Source organism: Plasmodium gaboni, chromosome 13 (genome assembly GCF_001602025.1).
Source record: "Plasmodium gaboni strain SY75 chromosome 13, whole genome shotgun sequence".
Lineage (NCBI taxonomy): Eukaryota > Apicomplexa > Aconoidasida > Haemosporida > Plasmodiidae > Plasmodium > Plasmodium gaboni.
The window spans coordinates 379,670-404,128 of record NC_031493.1 but is presented as its reverse complement, the minus strand read 5'-3'; the positions used below and the strand labels follow the sequence as shown (position 1 = coordinate 404,128).

Here is a 24,459-nt window from a genome sequence, read left to right as displayed (position 1 = left end):
TATATTATCTTATTAGTATTATTCTTACTATTTTTGTTTCTTTTTAAAATTCTAATTGGTGTAATCATTTTTCCATCAAGTTTCTTAAACCTACTGTTATTTCTTCTTCAAGTGCCTTAAAATACTTTTTGAAATATTCATCTGAATTTTTTGGGTTTTCAAATTTCATATGTGTAATTTTATTTATAGTTGGTCTTAATGTATTATATATAGATCCCCATCCGATTTTCCTTTCTCTTGAGTCATATTCTTGTAATGTTCTTAAACATTGAGCATAGAAGTGGCAAATAATTTTCATCATTCCAACAGTTTTTTGTAATGGGCACATATAATCATAATCGCTAAATGCATTTTGTTGAAGGAAATCTTCTCTAATAATTTTGGCTACTTCCATAACAACTTTTTGGTCTTCTGATAATGAATCTTTTCCTACTAGTTGAACAATATCATTCAGGTCACTTTCTTGTTGTAATATGTCACTAATTTTTTGTCTTAAGGATAAGAAATCTTGATCAAAATTATCAAAGTATTGTTCTAATTGTCTGACATACTTTGAAAAGGATGTAGACCAATTAACAGAAGGGAAATGTTTTCTTTGAGCTAGCTTTTTATCTAACCCCCAAAATGCTTGAACAATAGACATGGTTGCTGTAGTAACAGGATCAGAGAAATCACCACCTGGTGGAGAGACAGCACCAACAATTGTAATGGATCCTATACGCGATGGAGAACCAATACATTTGACTTTTCCTGCACGTTCATAAAAAGATGCTAATCTAGCACCTAAATAAGCTGGATATCCACTATCTGCAGGCATTTCAGCTAAACGTCCTGAGATTTCTCTTAAGGCTTCTGCCCATCTACTTGTACTATCAGCCATCATAGTAGCATTATAACCCATATCACGGAAATATTCACATAAAGTAATTCCAGTATATATACTAGCTTCTCTTGCAGCGACAGGCATATTAGAAGTATTAGCAACTAAACAAGTTCTTTGCATAATACCTACATCTTCATTATCTACTTTAGTAGTTAGTTCAGGAAAGTCTGATAAAATTTCAGCCATTTCATTACCTCTTTCACCACAACCTACATATATAATAACTTCACTATTAGAATATTTTGATAAGGCCTGAGAAACACAAGTTTTTCCACAACCAAAAGCACCAGGAATAGCACATGTACCACCTTGAACTGTTGGAAATAAAGAATCTAAAACTCTTTGTCCTGTTAATAATAATGTATCACCTGTTACTTTTTCTAATACAGGTCTTGGATCACGAACTGGCCATAAATGAGATAAACCATATGTATATTTTTTTCCTTGATATTCTAATTCAAATATTTTATCTTTTAATGTATATGATCCATCTGGAGCTATATACGTAAGTCTTCCTTTAGCATTAGGTGGAGCCATAATTTTATGTTCTTTAAATAATTTATTTTCATCAACAAATCCAAAAATATCACCACCAGTAACAATATCATTTAATTTTAATTTCTTATCAGCATAAAATTGCCATTGTTTATCATGATCTAAAGATGTCATATCAATACCTTTATATATATATACGTCACCACATACATTTGCTATTCTTTCTAATGGTCTTTGAATACCATCATAAATATTATCTAAAATACCAGGACCTAGTTCAACTGATAAAGCATTACCTGTTTTTATAACAGGATCTCCAACTGATAAACCTGAAGTATCTTCATAAACTTGTATATATGCATAATTCCCTTCTAATCTAATAATTTCTCCAACTAGTTTATTCCATCCTACTTTAGCTAACTCGTACATACGAGTTCCACTCATATTCTCAGCAATAACTAATGAACCAGCCACTTTATAAACAACTCCTGGTTCTTCTTTTTCAGCAGCAACCTTAGTCATTTTGCTCGCTATTAATAAGAAAAATAAAAATTATAAAAAATGACGGATAACTAATAAAAACTTAAATAATTTATTAAATGAGAAAATATATATATATATATATATATATATATATATATATAATAAAATAAAAAAAAATAATAATAATAGCTAAATATACATAAATCAAATATTTATATTTAGAAAAAAAAAAATATATATATATATATTTTTATATGATAATCTAATATTATATATTCAACTCAAAAGTCTTCACGTTATGTACATTACATAAATGATTATGTAAAAATATACTTATAAATTTATATATCATTAAAAATATGGTATTAAAAAAAAAAGTATATTATTTTTATGTACATAATTTCATTATTCCTTTCAAATGATATATATATATATATATATAAATATATAAAAAGAAAAAATTAAAAAAGATATAAATCTTCTTTCATTTTTTATATCTTAAAAAGGTATTCTTTATTTTATATATTCTATTCTATTCTTTCACGATTTTTTTTTTTTTTTTTTCTCTTCTATATATCTTTTAATTTATTTTGTTCTTTTTATTTGTTTATATAATCTATTAATTTTTTTTTTTCCATCCCTATAAAATTATTATAATTATATATATATATATTATAGATATTTATATTTTTTAATTCACCAAAAAAAACAAAATAAATAAATATATATTATTTTTATAATAATATAACAAAAGTGTAAATAAAAATAATATATATATATATGTATATATAAATATTAAATATTAGTGAAATATAAAATTTACTTTTATATATTTATTATAAATAAATATTATTTTATATTAATTACACTACATTATAATTAGGTTAATCATATCTAAAATAAAAAAATACTTTAACTTTTTTTTTAAATTAATTTCCACAAAATAAATAATATGTGGTCATTTTTATATATGTTTTATTATATATAATATTATTTTATTATTATTTTTTTTTTTCACTATATTTTTATAATTTTTTTTTTTTTTGCTTTTTTTTTTACTATTGCTATTTTTTCCTTATATATATAATATATACTCTATCATATATAAATATATATAATACATACATATATAATATATATATTATATATATGTTTATTTAATATTCCTTCTATTTATATTACTCTTATATATATTAAGAGAAAAATAAATGATTATTTACTGTATATATATATATATATATATAATTTATTTAGTTATGTATATATAATATTTTATTATGTGGTATTTATTAATATTATAATATATATATAAATATTGATAACCTTTATAATATATATATATAATATATTATATGTATAGATATATTAGAATATATATCATGTATATATAATATATATAATATATATGTTATTATTATTTTTCATATGAAGTTAATTTTTTATATATTTTTTTTTTATTAATTTGGAGCATTAAGATTTTTTTAATGATTAATATAATAATACATAATTATATGTATATATTTATTATATAAATAATATATTCATAATATAAATATGAATGGTATATATTATATTATTTATATATATATATATATATTTAATCATTATTTTATTTTATATAGTAAAATGTTTTAAGTATATTATTATATTAATATATATATAATGTTTACATATAACTAATTATATATATTAATTATAATTCCTTCCTATGTGTGCATATTTATATATAAAATTTTATACAAAAAAAAGAATAATAATAAATAAATAAAATAAAATAAAACATATAAAAAATATACATTTTTGTTGAACATATAAAATTGTAACAATAAAAATTTCTTCATAATTAAATATATATATATATATATATTAAATAGATAATGAGTTATAATTATAATAAGAAACAATAATAAACTGTTATTAGAAAATAAAGCAACAAAAAAATACGACATATTATATATATATATATATATAATATTTCATTTGTTCCTTATTCTATATATCTCTTGTAATTATAGATTTATTTAATTATTTGTTGTTTTTTCTTTGTAAGAATAATATAAAAAAGGAAAAACATAATACCTTAACAAAATAAAAGACCTTATTGCCTTAATTAAGAATTATGTTTTGCTATATAAAAAGTAACATATATATAAATATTTTCCTTCAACATAAAATACGAAACAGTACAAACAACCATAAAAAAAAAAAAAAAAAAAAAATGAAAAAAAAACATATTTTGTAATTGAAAAGAATATAATAATAATATAGATAATTTAATACTATGTTCACATTATCATATTTTTTTATAATTTCTATAATGGTTGAATCCTATTTTTATTTTACTATAATTTATTTTTATGCATACAATATAAAGAGGTATATATAATTAATTTTTTTTTTTATTACACTTGCTAATATAATCTTTTTATGTATCCACATAATTTATTTCTATTTATTAATTCTATTAAACAAAAATAATATGTTTTTTTCTCTAAATCAGCATTGAAGGTTCAAAAAAAAAAAAAAAAAAAAAAAAAAAATTTTTTCATATATGAAAAAAAGGAAACATTTTTTAAGGTACGCACACAATAAGAATGGATTCACAAATACATTGTAAATAATAAAATAATAAAAAAAAAAAATTTATATTAATTGTATAAAATAAAATGTGTATTTGTATATTAATATAAATAAAAAAATATTATAATATATATATATCTTTATATAAATATGTTAATCATTATAATAGTGTAGAATTTAAAAATTTCCTTTATTTATTTAATTTTTTTTTTCTTTTGTTTATAATTTATTTGTTAATCTTAACAAATATTCCTTTAAGTTATTAGATATATTTGGTTCTTGTAACATTGTATTCATTTCTTTAAGCATTAATTCTTGTCTTTTTGTATCTAGTTTATTCCATAATTTGAATGGTTCACATAATTGTGTTGCAACCATAGGATTAAATTTATCGGTTTTAGTAATAACTTCAGCTATTAATTTATAACCTTTTCCTGAGATATCATGGAATCTTCTTAAATTGTTTGTAAATGGAAGATATACTGCTCTAATATCATTTGGATTCTTACTGTCTTTCAAAACTTCATTTTCTAATTTTTTAAGAATTTCATATATATCTTTTCTATCAGATCTAGATACAGTCTTCAACCATTCTTGTAACAATAATTCATCATCTTTTGATAATTGATAAGTTTTATCATAAAGTTCAAAATATTTATCGAAATAAGCTGAAACAGATAAACTAGTTAACCAGTTAGATGGATATGGAGATTTCGAATGTTCTAAAATTTCATTTAATATATTTGGATATTGAGCTTTACTTAATAATGATAATAAAGTATTTCTTAATGTTCTCATATTCATTTGATCAAAATCTACATGTGATTCATCATTAAAATAAGTTAAATCATCAGCTTTAGCTTCTAAGCTTTTAAACATTTTATAATATACATCATTTAATTTATCTCCAATCTGTTTATATATATATTCTTTAGTATCTGCTAATACATCTGTATCTAAATTACTTACAAAGTTGATTATATATCTATCTTGTGGTAAAGATACAATATATGATTTAAATCCGGCATCAGCATGTGGGTCTTCTAATAAATATTTTATAGCATCTATAAATTCTGTATTTACTGGTGTAAGATTAAAGCTTTGTAAATTTTCATTTTTAGCTTTTAAGAATTCATTATAATTCATTAATATTTGTTTCATATATATATTGGTACATGAGTTATAACGAACAAAAGCATCAGTATCATATTTCAATAATAAAATACGTTCTTCATCTGTTAAGTTATCTTCAATATATACTGGTGCACTAAATCCTCTAAATAAGGATGGTATTGGTTTTACATCTATATTATTAAATACAAATGTATCACTTTCTTTTGTTAATTCTAAGGTAGTTTGTGATATCATTTCTTTACCGTTTTGTGGATTAATTAAGCCAACACTTATAGGAATGAACAATGGTTTCTTTTCTTTTTGGTTTTCATCTGGTTTAGTATATTGATTCACATGTATACTATATTGTTTCTTTTCAGCATCATAATTATATTTAAAGCTGACATGTGGTGTACCACTTTGTGAGAACCATAATAAATATTGGTTTAAGTTGGCTGAATTATCTGCTTTTTTCATTTTATATGCTTGTTCCATAGCATCATTAAAATCTTCACAGGTTGCAGTATTTCCATCATTTTTCTTAATATAAATATCAAAACCTTTTTTATAATATTCTTCTCCTAATATAGTAAGATACATTCTCATAACTTCACTACCTTTATCATAGACTGTAGTAGTATAGAAATTTTCCATACTTACATAAGATTCTGGTCTTATTGGATGTGATAATGGTGAGGAATCTTCTAAGAATTGAACACTTCTTAATAAATCTACATGAGACAAACGAGTGGTTACAGTTTTAGTCATTTCTTCAGAAAATAGATTTTCTCTATGTACAGTTAAACCTTCTTTTAAGGTTAATTGAAACCAATCTCTAAGTGTAACTCTATTTCCTGTGTAGTTGTGAAAATATTCATGTCCTACAACAGTTAAAATTCTTGCATATGAAAAGTCAATTGAATTTTTTTTAGATGCTAATAAAGAATTAGCATTAAATATATTTAATCCTTTATTTTCCATAGCACCAACATTAAAGTCAGAAACAGCAACTAAATTTAAACGAGACAAGTCATATTCTAATCCAAAATAATCTTCATCAAATGCCATAGATTTTTTAAGACATTCTAAAGCCCATTGTAATTTAGATACATATTTTTCTTCACTAAATACATATAATTCAATTTTCTTTTTAGTATATTTAGTAGTGTAAGTGGCACTTAAATGTTTTAGATCACCAGCTACAACTGCAAATAAATAGCATGGTTTTAAATGAGGGTCATTAAATCTAGCTCCATGACGACCACCTGGTATATCGAATTCGTTTACTTTATCACCATTACTTAACAAAACGGGATATTTTTGTTTATCAGCAGTTACAGTAACATCATATTTAGCCATCATATCTGGTCTATCAATAAAGAAGGTAATACGACGGAATCCAGTAGCTTCACATTGAGAAACAATAATATTTTTTGATTTATATAAACCAGTAAGAGCATAATTTGTTTCTGGATGTATAATAACTTCTGATGAAAAAGCAAATTTGGATTTGGGAACAAATTTTGAAAAAATAGTTAAGAATTCATTATCATATGTATATTCTTCTCCTTCAACTAATTTTTTATTATTAATACTTATTTCATTAATTTTTAATCCAACACCATCAAAAACTAAATCTTCACCAGCATTATGTTTACTAATATCCATATCAAGAATAGATCTTACAGTAGTTTCATTATCATGGATATTAATATTTAATGTTACATTATTAATTACAAATCCACTTGGTTTATAATCTTTTCTATAATGTATTTTTGGTTCATTCTTTTTAGCAACAACTGAATTATTATTATCAACATTATTAGAATTCAAATTCATAACACCATTTTGTTGTAAATTATCAATATTGTTGTTCATTTTATCTACTTGTGTAAATCCATGACTTTCTTCAAAAGGTTTCATTCTTTTATCAGAACAAGTATTCTCTTCATTATTTACAACAGATCCTAATCTTTTCTTATTGTCATTTCCATTATTATTTTGGTTATTATGATTATCTCCTTTTTCACTCATTAGTCTTTTATGTATTATATATGATTGAGGCTTGTTTTTGTTGTTATGTATATTATTAAATATATCCTTTTGTAATATATCTAAATTCCAAAAATTGGAAAATTGTAATTCTGATATAGCAGATGTGAAATTATAATTTTTATTAAAACTATTATAATTTGAATTAGATTTTAGCAAGCGACTTATTATACCGCATGAACTAATACGTAAATTTTTTTTAATCATGCACCTTTTTTTATTATCATAAAGAATATTCGCTAAAATTAACACTGTGAAAATTATATATTTATAGGCACAGCCTTTCCTTAATTTCATTTTGTAATATATATACAAATATATATAAAAATAAATAAATAAATAAATAAAAAATAAAATTAAAATATAAAATATATAATATATATATTATTTTAATTATACATATATATATATATATATATATATATATATATTATGTCAACATGTGCATACTATGTAATGAAATAATAAACCTATTAAAATCCACTCAGCAAAAAAAAAAAAAAAATATATACATATATATATATATTATATATAGCAAATTTATTCATATAACAATATCATAAAGTATACATATTAATATCATATATATCGTAACTTATTTTTTTTTATTTCTTAAAAACTTATAGCGTCAGCATGCAAAAAAATAGAGTTATTTTTAATTTCTTTTTTTTTTTTTTTTTCTCAGATTAGGGGGTTTGTTTTTACATATATATTATATATATATATATATAACATATATTTATGAAATTTATTCTTTTCTATGTAAATGAAATAAATAAAACCCGTATAAATATATTATACCTTATTATATATATAAAAATAATATATTTTATAAATATGTTATTATTATATGATATATAAAATATTATATATATATATTTTTTTTTTCTTTATCGCAATATCCTATATAATTAATATTTACTTTATGTATTTCTATATATAAATATATATATGTTATTATATATATAATTATAAAAATAAATTTATATATATAAAATATATAATTTTATTGTTATTTTAATATATATTATAATATTATATATATATTATTATATATAATTATTCTATTGTTATATCAATAAAAATAATTTATTATTATTATTTTTTTTTTTATATATTTATTTATTATTTATATATATATATTTTTTTTTTCTTCTACTTTGATCTTGTTTTTTTTTTTTATTATTAAATATGTATATATATATATATATAATATTTTTATTACATATTAAAAATTTTCATATAACATGTAAAAAAAAATTTTTCTCTTCACATAATAAATCATTTCAACAAATATATGTTATTATACATATTATATATTAAAATATATATTAAAATCATTGTTAGTTTATATATATAATATATATAATATATATTAATGAAATCATTTCAATATAAAAAAATATTAATTATTATATTAATATTTATATAATAATAAAATCCTCGTTAGTATATTTATTATATAAAATATCAACCTTTCTTCTATTCATTTAATATATAGATATAACATATATATATTATATATATATATATAATATATAAGTTATATATTACATATATAACTTATATATATATATAAATTACAATAATTAAAATAAACTATATACTATTATTATATAATATAAATACCTTTTATTATGTTTCATGTGGAAATATCTTTATATTTTTTTTTTTTTCTTCTTTTTTATTTTTCCCTACTCAAATCTATTATTTTGTTTATTATATATATATAATATATATATTATATATACACTATAATATTGAAATTAGAAATTTAATGTAATTAATAATTTTTTATGTATAACATTTATATTTTAAATTATTTATGGAACCTTCTCTAAAAGGCATGTAGGATTTTAATTATATATAATAAGAAAAAAAAACATGGTGTTTTTATAATAATAAATATATAATATATATTATATATATATATATATATATATGGTTATATAAAAATAATTATATTTTTATTTTAATTTAACTATTTTATGTATCCAGAAAAAAAAAAAAAAATAAGAGAGAAAGAAACATCTACAATATGTGCTTTTATTTTCCTTTAAATATATTTTTTTTGTTTTATCAGCAAATATATATCTATTTTACATTTTTCCAAAGAAGAAAAAAGTACAATCTTTTTATTATTTATATAAAAATATTTATACATTTATATATTTACTTATAATATCCATATAAAAATTAGGAACTTATAAATTTTATTATTATTATTTTTTTTTTTTTTTTTTTTTTTTTATGTATTTTATGAAATAAAAATATCATTCTAATTTATATATAAATCCTTTTTTTTTTTTAAAAACATAAAAAAAAAATATATATATAAATATAAAATAATAAAAATAATGATATACATATATAATATATATATATATAATTTCATTCCTGAAATGTATTCGTGTGTAGTTAAAATGAATTGAAAAAAATATATTCTTATTATTTTTAGGGTTAATATAAAACACCTTTTCATAAGAAAACCATATTTTCCATCTGTGTAATAATTATTATAATCCTATATTTAATATTATATTAATCATATATTTTTTATATAAATAATTAAATACAAAAAGAAACATTATATTTTTAATATTTATTGTTTTTGCTGATATATTTTAATTTTGTAGAAAATTAGCTGGTGAATATATAAATATGTTTTATCATTCTGAGATATATATATATATATGTATAATATATTATAATTCATATTCTCCTTTTATCCATATAAAAGATTATATGCCAATTTTAAATTATTATTTAACGGTTCAAAAATCCAAAATAAGAATATATAATGGTATGGGTGTGTCATTTTTTTTTTTTTTTTTTAACAATCATATCTTAATACATTTTATTTTTATAATAATTCATAAAACATTCTCTACCTTATAATATTTAAGAAATAATAATTATAAATATTTTTTAAGAAAAAAAAAAAATACATATTTATGAATCAAAAGGTATGTGATAATTTTTTTTACGTTCTATTTTTATTTTAAATATAATTCCTAAAACATATCTTTATTAATAAAGGATTATTTCTTTATAATATATACATAACATAGAATATTAGAAATAATATAAATGAATAATCTTTATATAAGTTTGAGGAAATAATACATATTTATCATTTATTTTATTTTTTTTTTAATTGTTCATTTTGAATTATTCATATTATGGCGAGAAAATTTTATCGTCATTAAATTGTTTTACAAAAAAAAAAAAAAAATAAAAAGAAAAAAAATTCTACTATTATTATATATATATATATATATATATATATATATATATATATATATATGTATGTAGTAACATATAAGAAAAAAAAAAATATTTTTTAACTTAAATTTGTGTCCCCTAACATATTGAAAAACATTTATGTAATCATTCTTTTTATATTGAGAAGGGAATAAAATATTATATAGGTCCTCAAAAGAAATTAATATGTATATAAAATGAAAAATTTTTAATGACATTTTAAAATATTCTTACCCATTAAAAATATATATATATATAAATATGTAATTATTTTTTTGTATCATTAGGGAGAATTAAATTTATTTTTAAATATGAAAAATTTAACAACATATATGTATATATATATATATATATATATATATAGATATAAATTTATAATGTTACAATTCAAATAATAAACATAAAAAAAAAAAAAAAAAAAGAGACATATCAATATGTTAAGGAAAAAAAAAAAAAAATAGCTAGTTGATAAAAAAAAAAAAAAAAAAATATAGCTAGTTGACAAAAAATAAAATAAGCAATTATATATATATATTTATATTTATATGTATAAATTATATTTTATATGTTTGTTATTTGATAATAATATTAAAGAAGAACATAATGAATATAGGTGGTTATAAAAAAAAAGGCAAGTTAGATGATGAATTTCCGGATGATTTCGTATTACCTCCAGGTGATAAAGTAAGAGGAGAGAAATTATTTAAAAAGCATTGTAAGCAATGTCATTCGATAGCACCTGATAATAGTCAGACTAATTCAGGATTTACAAGTTGGGGACCTACATTATTTAATGTATATAATAGAACAGCAGGAATGAGTAAAGGTAATTCACCTTTTCAAACATCTCAAGATTTATATACATCAGGAATAATATGGAATGATGTGAATTTACTTAAGTATATGAAAAATCCACAACAATTTGTTGAGTCACATATTGGTATGAATTTTAAGGGTTTATCGAATTTGCAAGAAAGGGTTGATATTGTACATTACTTAAAAACATTGACTTATGATGACCCTTATGGAAGACAGATTGTAGAAAAATATTCTAAGAAAGGAAAGACAAGTGGAAGTAAATAAATAAATAAATAAATATATATATATATATATATATATATATATATATATATTTATATATGTCATTTTTACTCCTTAGGTTACCCTGTTTAAATAAATGTTTTATTTTTTTTCGTTTCTTTTTGTTCATCATATAATGATTTTGAAATTTATAATAATACTCTCGCCATAAATATATATATATATATATATATATTATACACATTTGGCATAATTATAATATTTATCTTGTATTTTTTTATTTAAATGAAAGTTTAAAAAATATGTTTCCTATTTTGTTAATTATTATATATATATATGTATATATATATACATTTCTTTTTTCATTTACCCCCTTTTATTAAAAGGGCGTTCTAATTAATGTTTTTATACACATAATTAACCTACTAATTTGTTATTAAACTCTTATTATATTGTTAAAAAAAGTTTGTTTTTAATTTTATTTTCTATATAGAACAAATATGGTTGTCACTTTCCATTTTATCAAAGTTTATCATTCTATTGAACAAAACATTTTTTTTTTTTTTTTTTTTATTTTATATTTGTATATTTAAAACACTTTATAAAAGTCATTATAATAATTAAAATATAAAGGATAAAAAAACAAAACACAAAATAATTAATTAGAATAATAATAATAATTATTATTATAATGACAACATTAATAAACATAACAATGAAATGAGATTATACACATTTTTTTTATGAATAATAAATGAATTCATTATATATGTATATTATATAATGTATATACACTCAAATATATAATGAATCATAAAAAAAAAAAAAAAAAAATATACGTATACATAGATGAATATATATGCATATATCTTTTGCAAAAGTTATATATATATATATATATATATATATATATATATAATTCATTTGTATATATATATATATATATAAATACATATTTATTTTTCTTTTAATTTACATATATATTCATACTTAAAAAACAAAAAGAAGAAAATACAAAAAATAAATTTATACATTCAAAAATGTGAATATGTTAAATTCTTTTTATTCTTTAAAAATTAAACACAAAAAAAAATAATAAAATAAAATAAAAATTAATAAAAAAAATAAATAATTAAATAATTACGTATAAACACAAAAATTAAATAAATAATAATTAACTTAAAAATATTAAATTTTATTATATTATATTATAATAATTTATTTTAATTCCTAATATGTCATATTAAGACATGTAAGAATATACAGATATAACACGAATTACATTATATTACATTTTAATCTATTAAAATCTAATTCAAGACTATTAACTTCAACAACATCATACATATTTTCTTGCCACTTATCACAATGAAACTGAACGTATGCATCTAAATTATGATTACTCTCAAGTCCACAACTGGCATATATATTACGTTTTTCATTATTGGTTGAATCAATAGTAAAATCTAAATCATTTTTTTCGAGATTATCATTATCATTATTTATGTCTTTTTCATTTTTTGTTAGATTATAAGAATTAATTTTTTCTGCAAACTTTTTAATAATCATAGGTGTGCATGCATAAATGGAACATAAGTTTTTATTTATATCAAAGAAGTAATAATTTTTTAAAGAAAATCTTGCAAATATATTTAACCTATTATATTCTTCATCTGCTTTACTACTTACTTCATCTAAGAAATTATCAATACTTGAATCTTCTCGAAAAAAAGACGAATTTTCACATTCTGTAAAAATTGTTTCAACATCATTATTTAAACATGAAAGTGCATGATCGAATATAAAGAAATCTTCTATATCTTCATAAGCATCATAAAAATATTCTTTTTTTTCATCATGTTCTAATTCTAAATCATTATGTTGTTTTGCTTTTAATGCTTGTTTTACTTTATGTATATCTTCAATATATAAAAATAATCTTGACAATCTTTCTTTCTTTATAGCATTCAATTTTTCTGCATTGGTAATATAATCAACACTTATATTCCTTTCAAATATACCTTCATTATAATATTTTCTTAATTCATGTAATTTATTTATTTTTTCTCTAAGGCTTTTATTAAAATTATTTTTACATTCTCTATATAAATCTTTAAGGGCTTCGATTTTGTTTATACCTATATGAAACACATTAAATTTATTTGCCATATCTTCATTTTCCATAAGTTTTCTTTTTATAAATTCTTCAACATTGTTTCGTATCGATTTCTTTGGTAACGAATCACTTTGACTATCATTAGATGAAATATATATTTTTTTATCACATCTTACTTGATTATTCTTATCATTAGATGAAATATAATTAATTTTATCACACCGTATATTATTATTCTTATCGTTTGTAGGAATATAAATATTTTTGTCACTTTTTAAGGAATTATTCAGATCGTTTGATGATAGTTCATTTTTTTCGTCACTTTTTAAGGAATTATTCAAATCGTTTGATGACAGATCATTTTTTTCGTCACTTGTTACATAATTAATCTGATCACTTGAAAAAATATTATTTGTTTCATCCTTTATATAACCCATTTCATTTTTCTTTTCTGAATCTTCTCTTTTTATTTTTTGTTCTTCATTAATAACATTATCATTATCTTCAGTTTTTATATTTTTTATTTCTATTTCTCTTTCTTCTTGTAGTATTATATGATTAGTTATATCCCCCGTTTTATTTATATTACTTTGTGAACATTCATTATTTATATTATTATATGGTTCATTTATGTTGTTATTATATTCCAGTTGGCAATATGGATTATTTTGTAGACTATCTGTTTTATAATATTCTTCATTTATATTATTCTTATAACTTTGTTTTAACGTTAAATTATTATTTATGTTATTAGTTGGTTGGTAGCACTTATTGCTTCCTTCTTCATATGTATCTACTACTTCTGACGTTTCATAATCGTATGAAGAAGCTAACCTTTTATGATCTCTATAAAATCCATTATCATTATTTTTATTATTATTATTATTATTGTGATTATTTGTATGACTTTCAATTTTATTTGTGCATTTAATATAATTTTCATTTTGTTTATTCATATTTCCTATATTTTTTAAATTGTCATGATGTAAAATAAATTCATCATTCTTCATATTATCATTACTATCCTTTACATTTTGATCTTCTTTCACGTTATATATTTCTTTCTCATTCTCTATATTCTTCTCATTATTATTATTCCTTCCTTTCATCGTACTTATAAACTTATCAAAATATATAAATATATATATATATATATATATATATATATATTTATTTATTTATATATTTTTTTTTTTCTTTGGTATACATATATATATATATATATTATATATTTATTTATTTATTAGTTTAACGATTTATTCATTTCATAATATATATATTAAAAAACTTCCACATATATATAATATATATATGTATATATATTTATATATATATTCATTTATTTTTTTATTTATATATCTATATCTATCTATATGTATATATGTATATATATATATATAACAAGGTACGTTATTAAAAAATATATTTCAAAATTTATATTGAAATTATTTATATATTTATATATATAATATAATATATTTGTATATATTTATTTATTTTTAAAATATATATATATATATATATATATATATATATATATATTTATTTATATAATATATATATATATATATATATATATATATATATATATATATATATATATATATATATATATATATATATATATATTTATTTATTTATTTATATATTTTTTTTTTTCTTTGGTATACATAACATTAATATTATGATATAGCATTTTAATTATAATAAAAATAATTTTAAAATAATAATTAAATTATTATATACATATTATATATATATATATATATATATATATATATATATTTTTATACATTTAAAATTACAAAAATAAATTTAAATGATTATATAGGGACATTAATATTATATACATATGTGAATATTTTTTTTTTTTTTTTTTTCTTTTTCTTGTTTATAGGAAAAAATAAAAATATTATAAATTTATAAAAAATATATATTTTTTTTTAAATATACGGATAGGAATAATCAAAATTGAAAAATAAAAAAAAAAGAAAAAATATAAAACAAAGAACAAAAGTTAAAAGTTTTAAAATTTACATTCAAAAAGAAAAAATTCTTATTCAAAATATAATATATTTATATATTTTTTTATTTATAAATATATATATTTATTAATTTATAAATAACATATATTATAAAAATATATATATATATATAAATATATATATATATATATATATATATAATAAAATATAAAACAAAGAACAAAAGTTAAAAGTTTTAAAATTTACATTCAAAAAGAAAAAATTCTTATTCAAAATATAATATATTTATATATTTTTTTATTTATAAATATATATATTTATTAATTTATAAATAACATATATTATAAAAATATATATATATATATAAAAATATATATATATATATATATATAATATATCATATATAATAAATCATTGATTTAATATAATTCTGTATATATATATATATATAATATGCATGTTTAAAAAAAAAAAAAAAAAAAAAAAAAAAACTGGTTATATATATTTTTATTCATAAATATATTCCTTATATATAAATTTTCAATAAGAAAAAAAAAAAAAAAAAAAGAAATTTTAAAATAACAAAACAGTAAAATAATTTTATATATAAAATGCATAAAAATATATATGTTATATTATATTATATTATATATTTTTTTATATATAAGATAGAAAAAGAAAAATATGTTTATGTATATTTTTTCATCTACAAAAAATATTTTTTGGTGTTGAATAAATGCATGATGAAAACATTGAAAAATATATTTTTCTATATATATATATATATATATAGCTGAATATATTTAAATATATTTAAGTATATATTTATATATGTATATATATTTATTACAAATAAAATATTTTTATTATTTACCACAATTCATATTTTTCATACATAATAAAAAAAAAAAAAAATTTATTTTTTCAAATGATATTTTATATGGAACGTACATTTTATATATATAATAGTAATTTTTAAAAATATTAATTTAAGAAAAAAAAATTATTTTTATACAGAATTAAAAATATATATATATATATATGTGTAAATAATAATAAATATGTGTATTTATTTTATATTACATACACCCAAAATTATTATTCATATTTATAATATATATTGGTGTAATTAAAAGAAAAAAAAAAAATAAATATTAAATAAAAATAAAAGGAAGAACCAAGAAAATAAAAGATTTTTATTCAAGTCGGATAAATATTATATGATATATTAAAAAAAATAAATAAAAATAAATAAATAGTTTTATAAATCGGTATATATTTTTTTAAACATTATATATACATATTATTATGAAAACTACATAACGCCTCTTTCATTTCAAAATTATATTTTAACAACATCTGAAATATAAATATTGAAACTATGTGTTAATAAACATTTTAGATCTATGTTTGTTTTTTAGATATTCTAAATATAATATTATATGAAAAATATGAGGAAAAAAAAAAACAAAATAAAATAAAAAGCAACTAAAATAAATATGAAATTGTCCTTTTTAATAATACACATGCATACATACATATAATATACATATATATATATTTATATTGTAAATATTTATAATTATTCATAATAGGTTATTCTTTCAAATTCTTTTATTAATGTTTTAAATCTTTATCATATATTCAATATAAAAAAAAAAAAAAAATTTGAAATACCATTTGTTCATTTATTCTGTAATATATACATAAATACATTCATAAATAAAATTTTTAAAGAAGTCGTCATTATAAATATTTTCGTTTTTTTTACATTTTTTTTAATATAAATTCTTAATATTATATATTCTCCTTTTATTATTTTCTTTCCTAATCTGTTCTTTTAAAAAAATATGAAATAATATTTTATAACAAAAGATATATATATAATAATGTTTTTTTTTTAAATGTTCGCATAAAATATATTATATGGATTGAAAATGTAATATAAATAAAAAAAAAAAAAAAAAAATTTTATTCTAAATTTTTTTTAAATTATTTTATAAAATAATTACATTAAAAATATAATATATATAATATATATATATATTTTTTCTTTTCATTACAAATTTAAAAAATAATAAATAAAATAATAAAAAAAATTGATACATATATATATATAAAATGAAGTACGTATAAAATAATAAATACATATTATATATATATATATAAGAAAAAATAATATTTTATATATTTTAAAAATACAAATATTTATTTTTTCATTTTAATTTATAATTATTTTTTTCTTTCTTTGATCATAATTTTTTAAAATATAATTTTTTCAAAAGAAAGAAAAATTTATTCACATGTTTTTACATTTTGATTTTCATAGAAAAAAATAAAAAAGAAAGAAGAAAAAAAAAATAAAAAATTTATTTATTAAGATTTATGAGTCCGTATTAAATATGGAAGAAGAAACTACCACTCAATCGAAGCCATTAGATGATGAAGATATAAATATATTGAAATCATATGTAATAAAATAAAAATATATATATATAATATATTTGATATATATGTTATATATTTTCGTTTTGTTTACCTGAACACAATTATATATTGTCAAAAGGAAATATATATATATATATATATATATATATATATATATATTTATGTAATTTATTGTATGCTTTAATTTTTAAGAAAAAATGAATATTGTGTGAATGGCAATTCTTTACAATGGAACGATTATAAAATATATGTTTTATGTGTATACGTGTGCAAATATATTCATATATATATATATATATATATATATATATATATATATTTATTTATTTATTTATTTATTTAATTTTTTATATTGTCCATATATTTTTTTATTTTATTTTATTTTTTTTAGGGCTCTGGTCCTTATTCCAAGACCATTAAAAAGGTAGAAGGAGACATATCAGGACTCCTTGTTAATATAAATAAATTATGTGGTGTAAGAGAAAGTGACACAGGATTGTGCTTACCCAATCAATGGGATTTACAATTAGATAAACAGATGTTAAATGAAGAGCAACCTTTACAAGTTGCTAGATGCACAAAAATTATTAATGCTGATACAGATCAAACAAAATATATTATTAATGTAAAACAAATAGCTAAATTTGTAGTAGGATTAGGAGATAAGGTAGCTCCAAGTGATATTGAAGAAGGAATGAGAGTAGGTGTTGATCGTACTAAATATAAAATTCAAATATTATTACCTCCAAAAATTGATCCAAGTGTTACTATGATGACCGTTGAAGAAAAACCTGATATAACATATAATGATATTGGTGGATGTAAAGAACAGTTAGAAAAATTAAGAGAGGTTGTCGAAATGCCATTATTACAACCAGAAAGGTTTGTAACTTTAGGTATTGATCCACCTAAAGGAGTATTATTATATGGTCCTCCAGGTACTGGTAAAACCTTAACAGCTAGGGCTATTGCTAATAGAACTGATGCATGTTTTATTTGTGTGATTGGTTCAGAATTGGTTCAGAAATATGTTGGAGAGGGTGCTAGAATGGTTAGAGAATTATTTCAAATGGCAAAATCTAAAAAGGCTTGTATTTTATTTATTGATGAAGTTGATGCTATTGGAGGTTCAAGAGGTGATGAAAGTGCTCATGGAGATCATGAAGTACAAAGAACAATGTTAGAAATTGTTAATCAATTAGATGGATTTGATAATAGAGGTAATATTAAGGTATTGATGGCTACTAATAGGCCAGATACCTTAGATAGTGCATTAGTAAGACCTGGTAGAATTGATCGTAGAATTGAATTCAGTTTACCAGATTTAGAAGGTAGAACACATATATTTAAAATACATGCTAATACTATGAATATGAGTAGAGATGTAAGATTTGAACTTTTAGCTAGATTATGTCCTAACAGTACAGGTTCAGATATAAGAAGTGTCTGTACAGAAGCAGGTATGTTTGCTATAAGAGCAAGAAGAAAAACTATTACAGAGAAAGATCTATTATTAGCAATTAATAAGGTCATACATGGATGTAAGCAATTCTCAGCAACAGGAAAATATATGGTATACAATTAGATGAATTGTAATTTGGGGAGGGAATTAAACAAATTAAATATATAAATATATATATATATATATATATATATATATATAGGAATATAAAACATGTTGACAAAAGGATAGACAGATAGACAAATAAACAAAAAAAAATAAAAAAAATAAACCTAATCCACTCATGTCTTAATAACATTTTGTATTTATCATTACCAAAAAAAAATATATGCATTTATGTGTATATTTCTTTATCAAGTGAATCCTCTATTTTTTCTTTTTTTTAGAAAATATATAAATAAAAATATTTATATATATAATATTTATTTTTTTTAAAAAATTGTTTTTGAATAAAATATTTGCTTTCTTTCTTTCTATCTTTCTATTTTTATTTCTATTTTTATTTCTATTTTTATTTCCATTTCTATTTCTTTTTCTTTTTTTTTTTTTTTTTTTAATTGTACATTTTATATAAACTTTAAAAATTAAAGGGAAAAAAAAAAAAAAAAGTTTTTTTTTGATTTATTTCAAAATATTTTACACTACATCTAAACAATCATGTAAATAAATAATTAAATATATATATATATATATATTGAATATAAATGCTGTGCAAATATATTTAAAATTAAAATTTTTTGCTTGGAACAATCATCAAATGTTTCCCTTTTGGCAAATGGAACATATATATATATATATGTAACATTGAAAACGTTTGTTTTTTTTAATTTTTTTTTTGGTTCACAAAAATTGACATATTCTTAAAAATTATATTAATAAATAAAAACAAGAAAAAATAAAACAGTATAATAAAGTGCACATATATATATATATATATATATATATATATATATATATGTATATATTCATATTTATGTATGCCTTTAATTTTGGAGAGATACCATCTTTTATTTTATTTTATTTTTTTTTTTTTTTCAGATGATATATATATGAGTAATCAAATATTGGTTTATATGAATTTGTAATGAATTAATAATGTTTCATTTTATTTTCTTTTTCTATGACATTCTGACCTGATAGTCTCCATTTTGTGTTATATACCTGACCCAGGGCAATGCTTGATAACCACTTTTTTCTATAATTTTTAAGTACCTTACAGTTATACCTGAGACTGTGAAATATGGAATTTCAAATTTAATATTTACTGGTCTCTTATAATATAGATCTTTATTTTCATTTGAGACAATAGAAGGTAAACCGAATTGGGCATTCATAATATATTCCTTTTGTCCTTGGAATTGTTTTACTTTCCATATTAGAATATCTTTATCTGGATAATATTTAACTGTTCCTATGTATGTTTGAAAATGTGGTGAATCAACATCAGCAGGTACTGGTAGATGGAATTCGACATTATTTGCTATACTTTTATTTTTAAATTGTGATTTTGCTTTAACAGTATATTCGATTTTGGTTAGAGACTTTTTTGTAATATTAATATCTAGCCAAAATAAAGGTTTGACATGAGTACTTAATCGATAAGTCATTAGATTAAAAATACCATCAGGAGGAATAAATGAAATAGTTCTATCATTTTCAAATTTTGATAATCTAACACATTGATGAAATTTAATATCTTCTAATTCAACAAGTTTGGTTTTATTATTAACATTATTATTTGTTGAATTAGGATAATTATTAATATTTTTATTAAAAAGTAATTTATCATTTAATCCTAATTTTAATTCAGGCATACCTGATAAATATGATTTCATTTTAAGACATCCTAAAATTTCACTTCTTAAAACAGTACCATTAGAAGATATAATAATATTTAAACTTTCAACAACATCTAGGAATATTTCATTTTTTTTATATTTAATACCTTCATTTCTCCAGGATACAGAATTAGTTAATGCTGAAGGTATTTTAAAATTATTAACTGTTAGTTGATGTGCTTTATTTTTTATATATTCTCTTAAAATCTTTACTTCACTTAATTGAGGAAATCCATTATCAATCATTTCATCTAATAATTCATATGTTATTACAAAATTATCTTTAATACTTTCTTCTTCTAAAACCTTAAAATAATCTTTTAATACTTGTATTAGTTTATATAAAAATGCTATAATTAATGTTGCATTACTATTCTTACGAGTTACAGCTAAAAAATATATATTATTATGAGCTACCCAACAATATGTCAAACCGTTCACATGAAATATTGGTTTTATTAAATTATCTTCTTGATCAATAACACAATTATAAAATACCTCTGTTAAATTTACATTTACTTCTCCTCGATAATTTCTATTAATTATTACTTTTCCTTTTAAATCAATTATAAAGATAGCGCTTATGCATGCCATTTTTTTTTATCTTATTAATTCTATATATTTTATTTTTACTTTGTTCATAATTTTCTATTCATATTTCAAATGACATATATATAATAACACACACATAAAATAAACATATATAAATATATAAATATATATATATATATATGTGTATGTTTATTTTTATATAAAATTCTGAATATACATTACAAGCAAGATCTAGTGAGATATCCTTCTCTTTTTTATTAATAAAAATTATTTCTCAATAAAGCAAAAAAAAAAAAAAAAAAAAAAAAGAAACAAAAAATTTCAAAAGTAAATTAATACGTATAATATTTTCAAGTATGTCACAATATACAAACCTGGGGACTACAAGCTTCTAAACTGTAAACCCAAAGAAAAAGATTTTTAGTCATATTAAATATATAAACAGAAAAAAAAAAATATATATATATATATATATATATATATATATATATATATATTATAATGTTACATTTATATTTTGTGTAAAAAATATAAAAATACTCTATAAAAATGACTACCTTTTACTTTCTTCAGTTTTTAAAATAAATATTACGATCATAATAAAATTATGATAATATAAAATATATACAATAATATTACATATACATACATATATATATATATATATATATTAATCCATCATATTGTTAGGATATTACAAAAACGAAAAAACAAAAAAAAAATATAATATATATATATATATATATATTTATTTATTTATTTAAATTTATAATATATAAAAAGAAAACCATTGAGTTTAGAATAGACTTTTTAATTCTATACTCTTAACATATATATATTATATATAATATATATAATTATTAATTCTAAATATTATAAAATAAACACTCTTTTTTTATACATTATAATATATAAAATATTTATAAATATATTAATTTATCAATATATTTATTTATATATAAAATACATATTTTTTAACAAGTTCTTTCTTTTATTAAAAAAAAAAAAATAATAATAATAAAAAATAAAAATAATAATAGCAAATTTATTATTTTATCTTATGTACAAAAAAAATATATTTTTTTTTTTCTCATTTCATATAAAAATATGAATTTTCTTTCGTTCATATTTGATTTTGAAGCTATAATTAAAATTAAAGCATATATAAAATAATAAGAATATCATCAAATTATTTTATATTCACACTATTTTTTCTTTTAAATATTTTTACACGTTTATCTTTTTTAAAAAAAATATAAACATATATTATGTATATATGTATAATATGTAATATATATATATATATATATATATATATATATATATATTATATATATATATATATATATATATATATATATATATATATATTATTTATATATATGTATATTTTATTATTTATTTATTATATTTTTTTTTTTTTACCTATTAAGTATATATAATATATATATTATATATATATAATATATTACGTATAAAAAATAATACATATATATATATTGATTAGAAGGAAATTTTTTGCATATTAAGAAATTATATGTATGTAAAATATATATATTTATATATATATATATATATAAAGATTGAATTTGATTGGATGCATATTATTTACAACCTTATGGATAATAAAGAATTATTTATATGATTATATACAAACACAAATATTAAACTTTCCTTTTATTTTTTTAATATCACCTTTTTAAATAAGGATTATTATATTTTAATTGTCATATAAAAATTAAGCATAATATAAATATACAAATACAAATATAAATAAAAAAATATATAATATATATATATATATATCAAATGATAAAAAAAACGAAATTAAAATAATAAAATATTCATAATATATATATATTGTAGCATTTAAAAATATAAAAAAGTATATAAAAAACAGATTCAATATAAACAATATGATAAGGAATTATTTTTGATGGATCTATAAAATTAATACTTTAAAAAATTATATAATAGTTACACAATAATATATTTGGAATATATATATGGAAAATACTATATATAGGTATATATTTTTTTTTTTTTTGTGAATTGTTCTATAAAGCATTAGCCCCTGATATAATTTCAATAAGTTCTAAAGTAATCTTAGACTAAAGGATAAATAAAAATGATAAAATAAGTATATG

General features: G+C 18.0%; 7 protein-coding genes across 7 annotated transcripts in view; 2 read left to right on the top strand and 5 right to left on the bottom strand.

Annotated features, from left to right (window-relative positions):
- Nucleotides 1–64: 64 nt before the first annotated feature.
- PGSY75_1311900 (vacuolar ATP synthase subunit a) lies at nucleotides 65–1,900 on the bottom strand (the record flags this gene model as incomplete). Its single annotated transcript, XM_018787183.1, has 1 exon — nucleotides 65–1,900. One exon carries the CDS (start codon nucleotides 1,898–1,900, stop codon nucleotides 65–67), a length of 1,836 nt encoding a protein of 611 aa, XP_018639925.1.
- A 2,760-nt stretch (nucleotides 1,901–4,660) lies between these two features.
- On the bottom strand, nucleotides 4,661–7,903 carry PGSY75_1311800 (M1-family alanyl aminopeptidase; the record flags this gene model as incomplete). The annotated part of the gene is made up of 1 exon (XM_018787182.1): nucleotides 4,661–7,903. One exon carries the CDS (start codon nucleotides 7,901–7,903, stop codon nucleotides 4,661–4,663), a length of 3,243 nt encoding a protein of 1,080 aa, XP_018639924.1.
- Nucleotides 7,904–11,473: 3,570 nt separating this feature from the next.
- PGSY75_1311700 (putative cytochrome c2 precursor) lies at nucleotides 11,474–11,953 on the top strand (the record flags this gene model as incomplete). Its single annotated transcript, XM_018787181.1, has 1 exon — nucleotides 11,474–11,953. The coding sequence occupies one exon, from the start codon at nucleotides 11,474–11,476 to the stop codon at nucleotides 11,951–11,953; it is 480 nt and encodes a 159-aa protein (XP_018639923.1).
- A 1,236-nt stretch (nucleotides 11,954–13,189) lies between these two features.
- Nucleotides 13,190–15,136, bottom strand: PGSY75_1311600 (hypothetical protein; the record flags this gene model as incomplete). Its single annotated transcript, XM_018787180.1, has 1 exon — nucleotides 13,190–15,136. The coding sequence occupies one exon, from the start codon at nucleotides 15,134–15,136 to the stop codon at nucleotides 13,190–13,192; it is 1,947 nt and encodes a 648-aa protein (XP_018639922.1).
- A 3,278-nt stretch (nucleotides 15,137–18,414) lies between these two features.
- Nucleotides 18,415–20,045, top strand: PGSY75_1311500 (putative 26S protease regulatory subunit 7; the record flags this gene model as incomplete). The annotated part of the gene is made up of 2 exons (XM_018787179.1): nucleotides 18,415–18,483; nucleotides 18,852–20,045. 2 exons carry the CDS (start codon nucleotides 18,415–18,417, stop codon nucleotides 20,043–20,045), a joined length of 1,263 nt encoding a protein of 420 aa, XP_018639921.1.
- Nucleotides 20,046–21,040: 995 nt separating this feature from the next.
- On the bottom strand, nucleotides 21,041–22,354 carry PGSY75_1311400 (putative AP-1 complex subunit mu; the record flags this gene model as incomplete). Its single annotated transcript, XM_018787178.1, has 1 exon — nucleotides 21,041–22,354. One exon carries the CDS (start codon nucleotides 22,352–22,354, stop codon nucleotides 21,041–21,043), a length of 1,314 nt encoding a protein of 437 aa, XP_018639920.1.
- A 2,015-nt stretch (nucleotides 22,355–24,369) lies between these two features.
- The window catches only part of PGSY75_1311300 (ATP synthase subunit gamma, mitochondrial), a gene marked incomplete at both ends in the record, with an annotated part of 1,264 nt that continues 1,174 nt past the window's right edge, over nucleotides 24,370–24,459 (bottom strand). Inside the window, one exon of the mRNA XM_018787177.1 lies at nucleotides 24,370–24,423. Within this exon, the coding sequence (XP_018639919.1) occupies nucleotides 24,370–24,423 (54 nt within the window). The remainder of the gene's footprint in view (nucleotides 24,424–24,459) is intronic.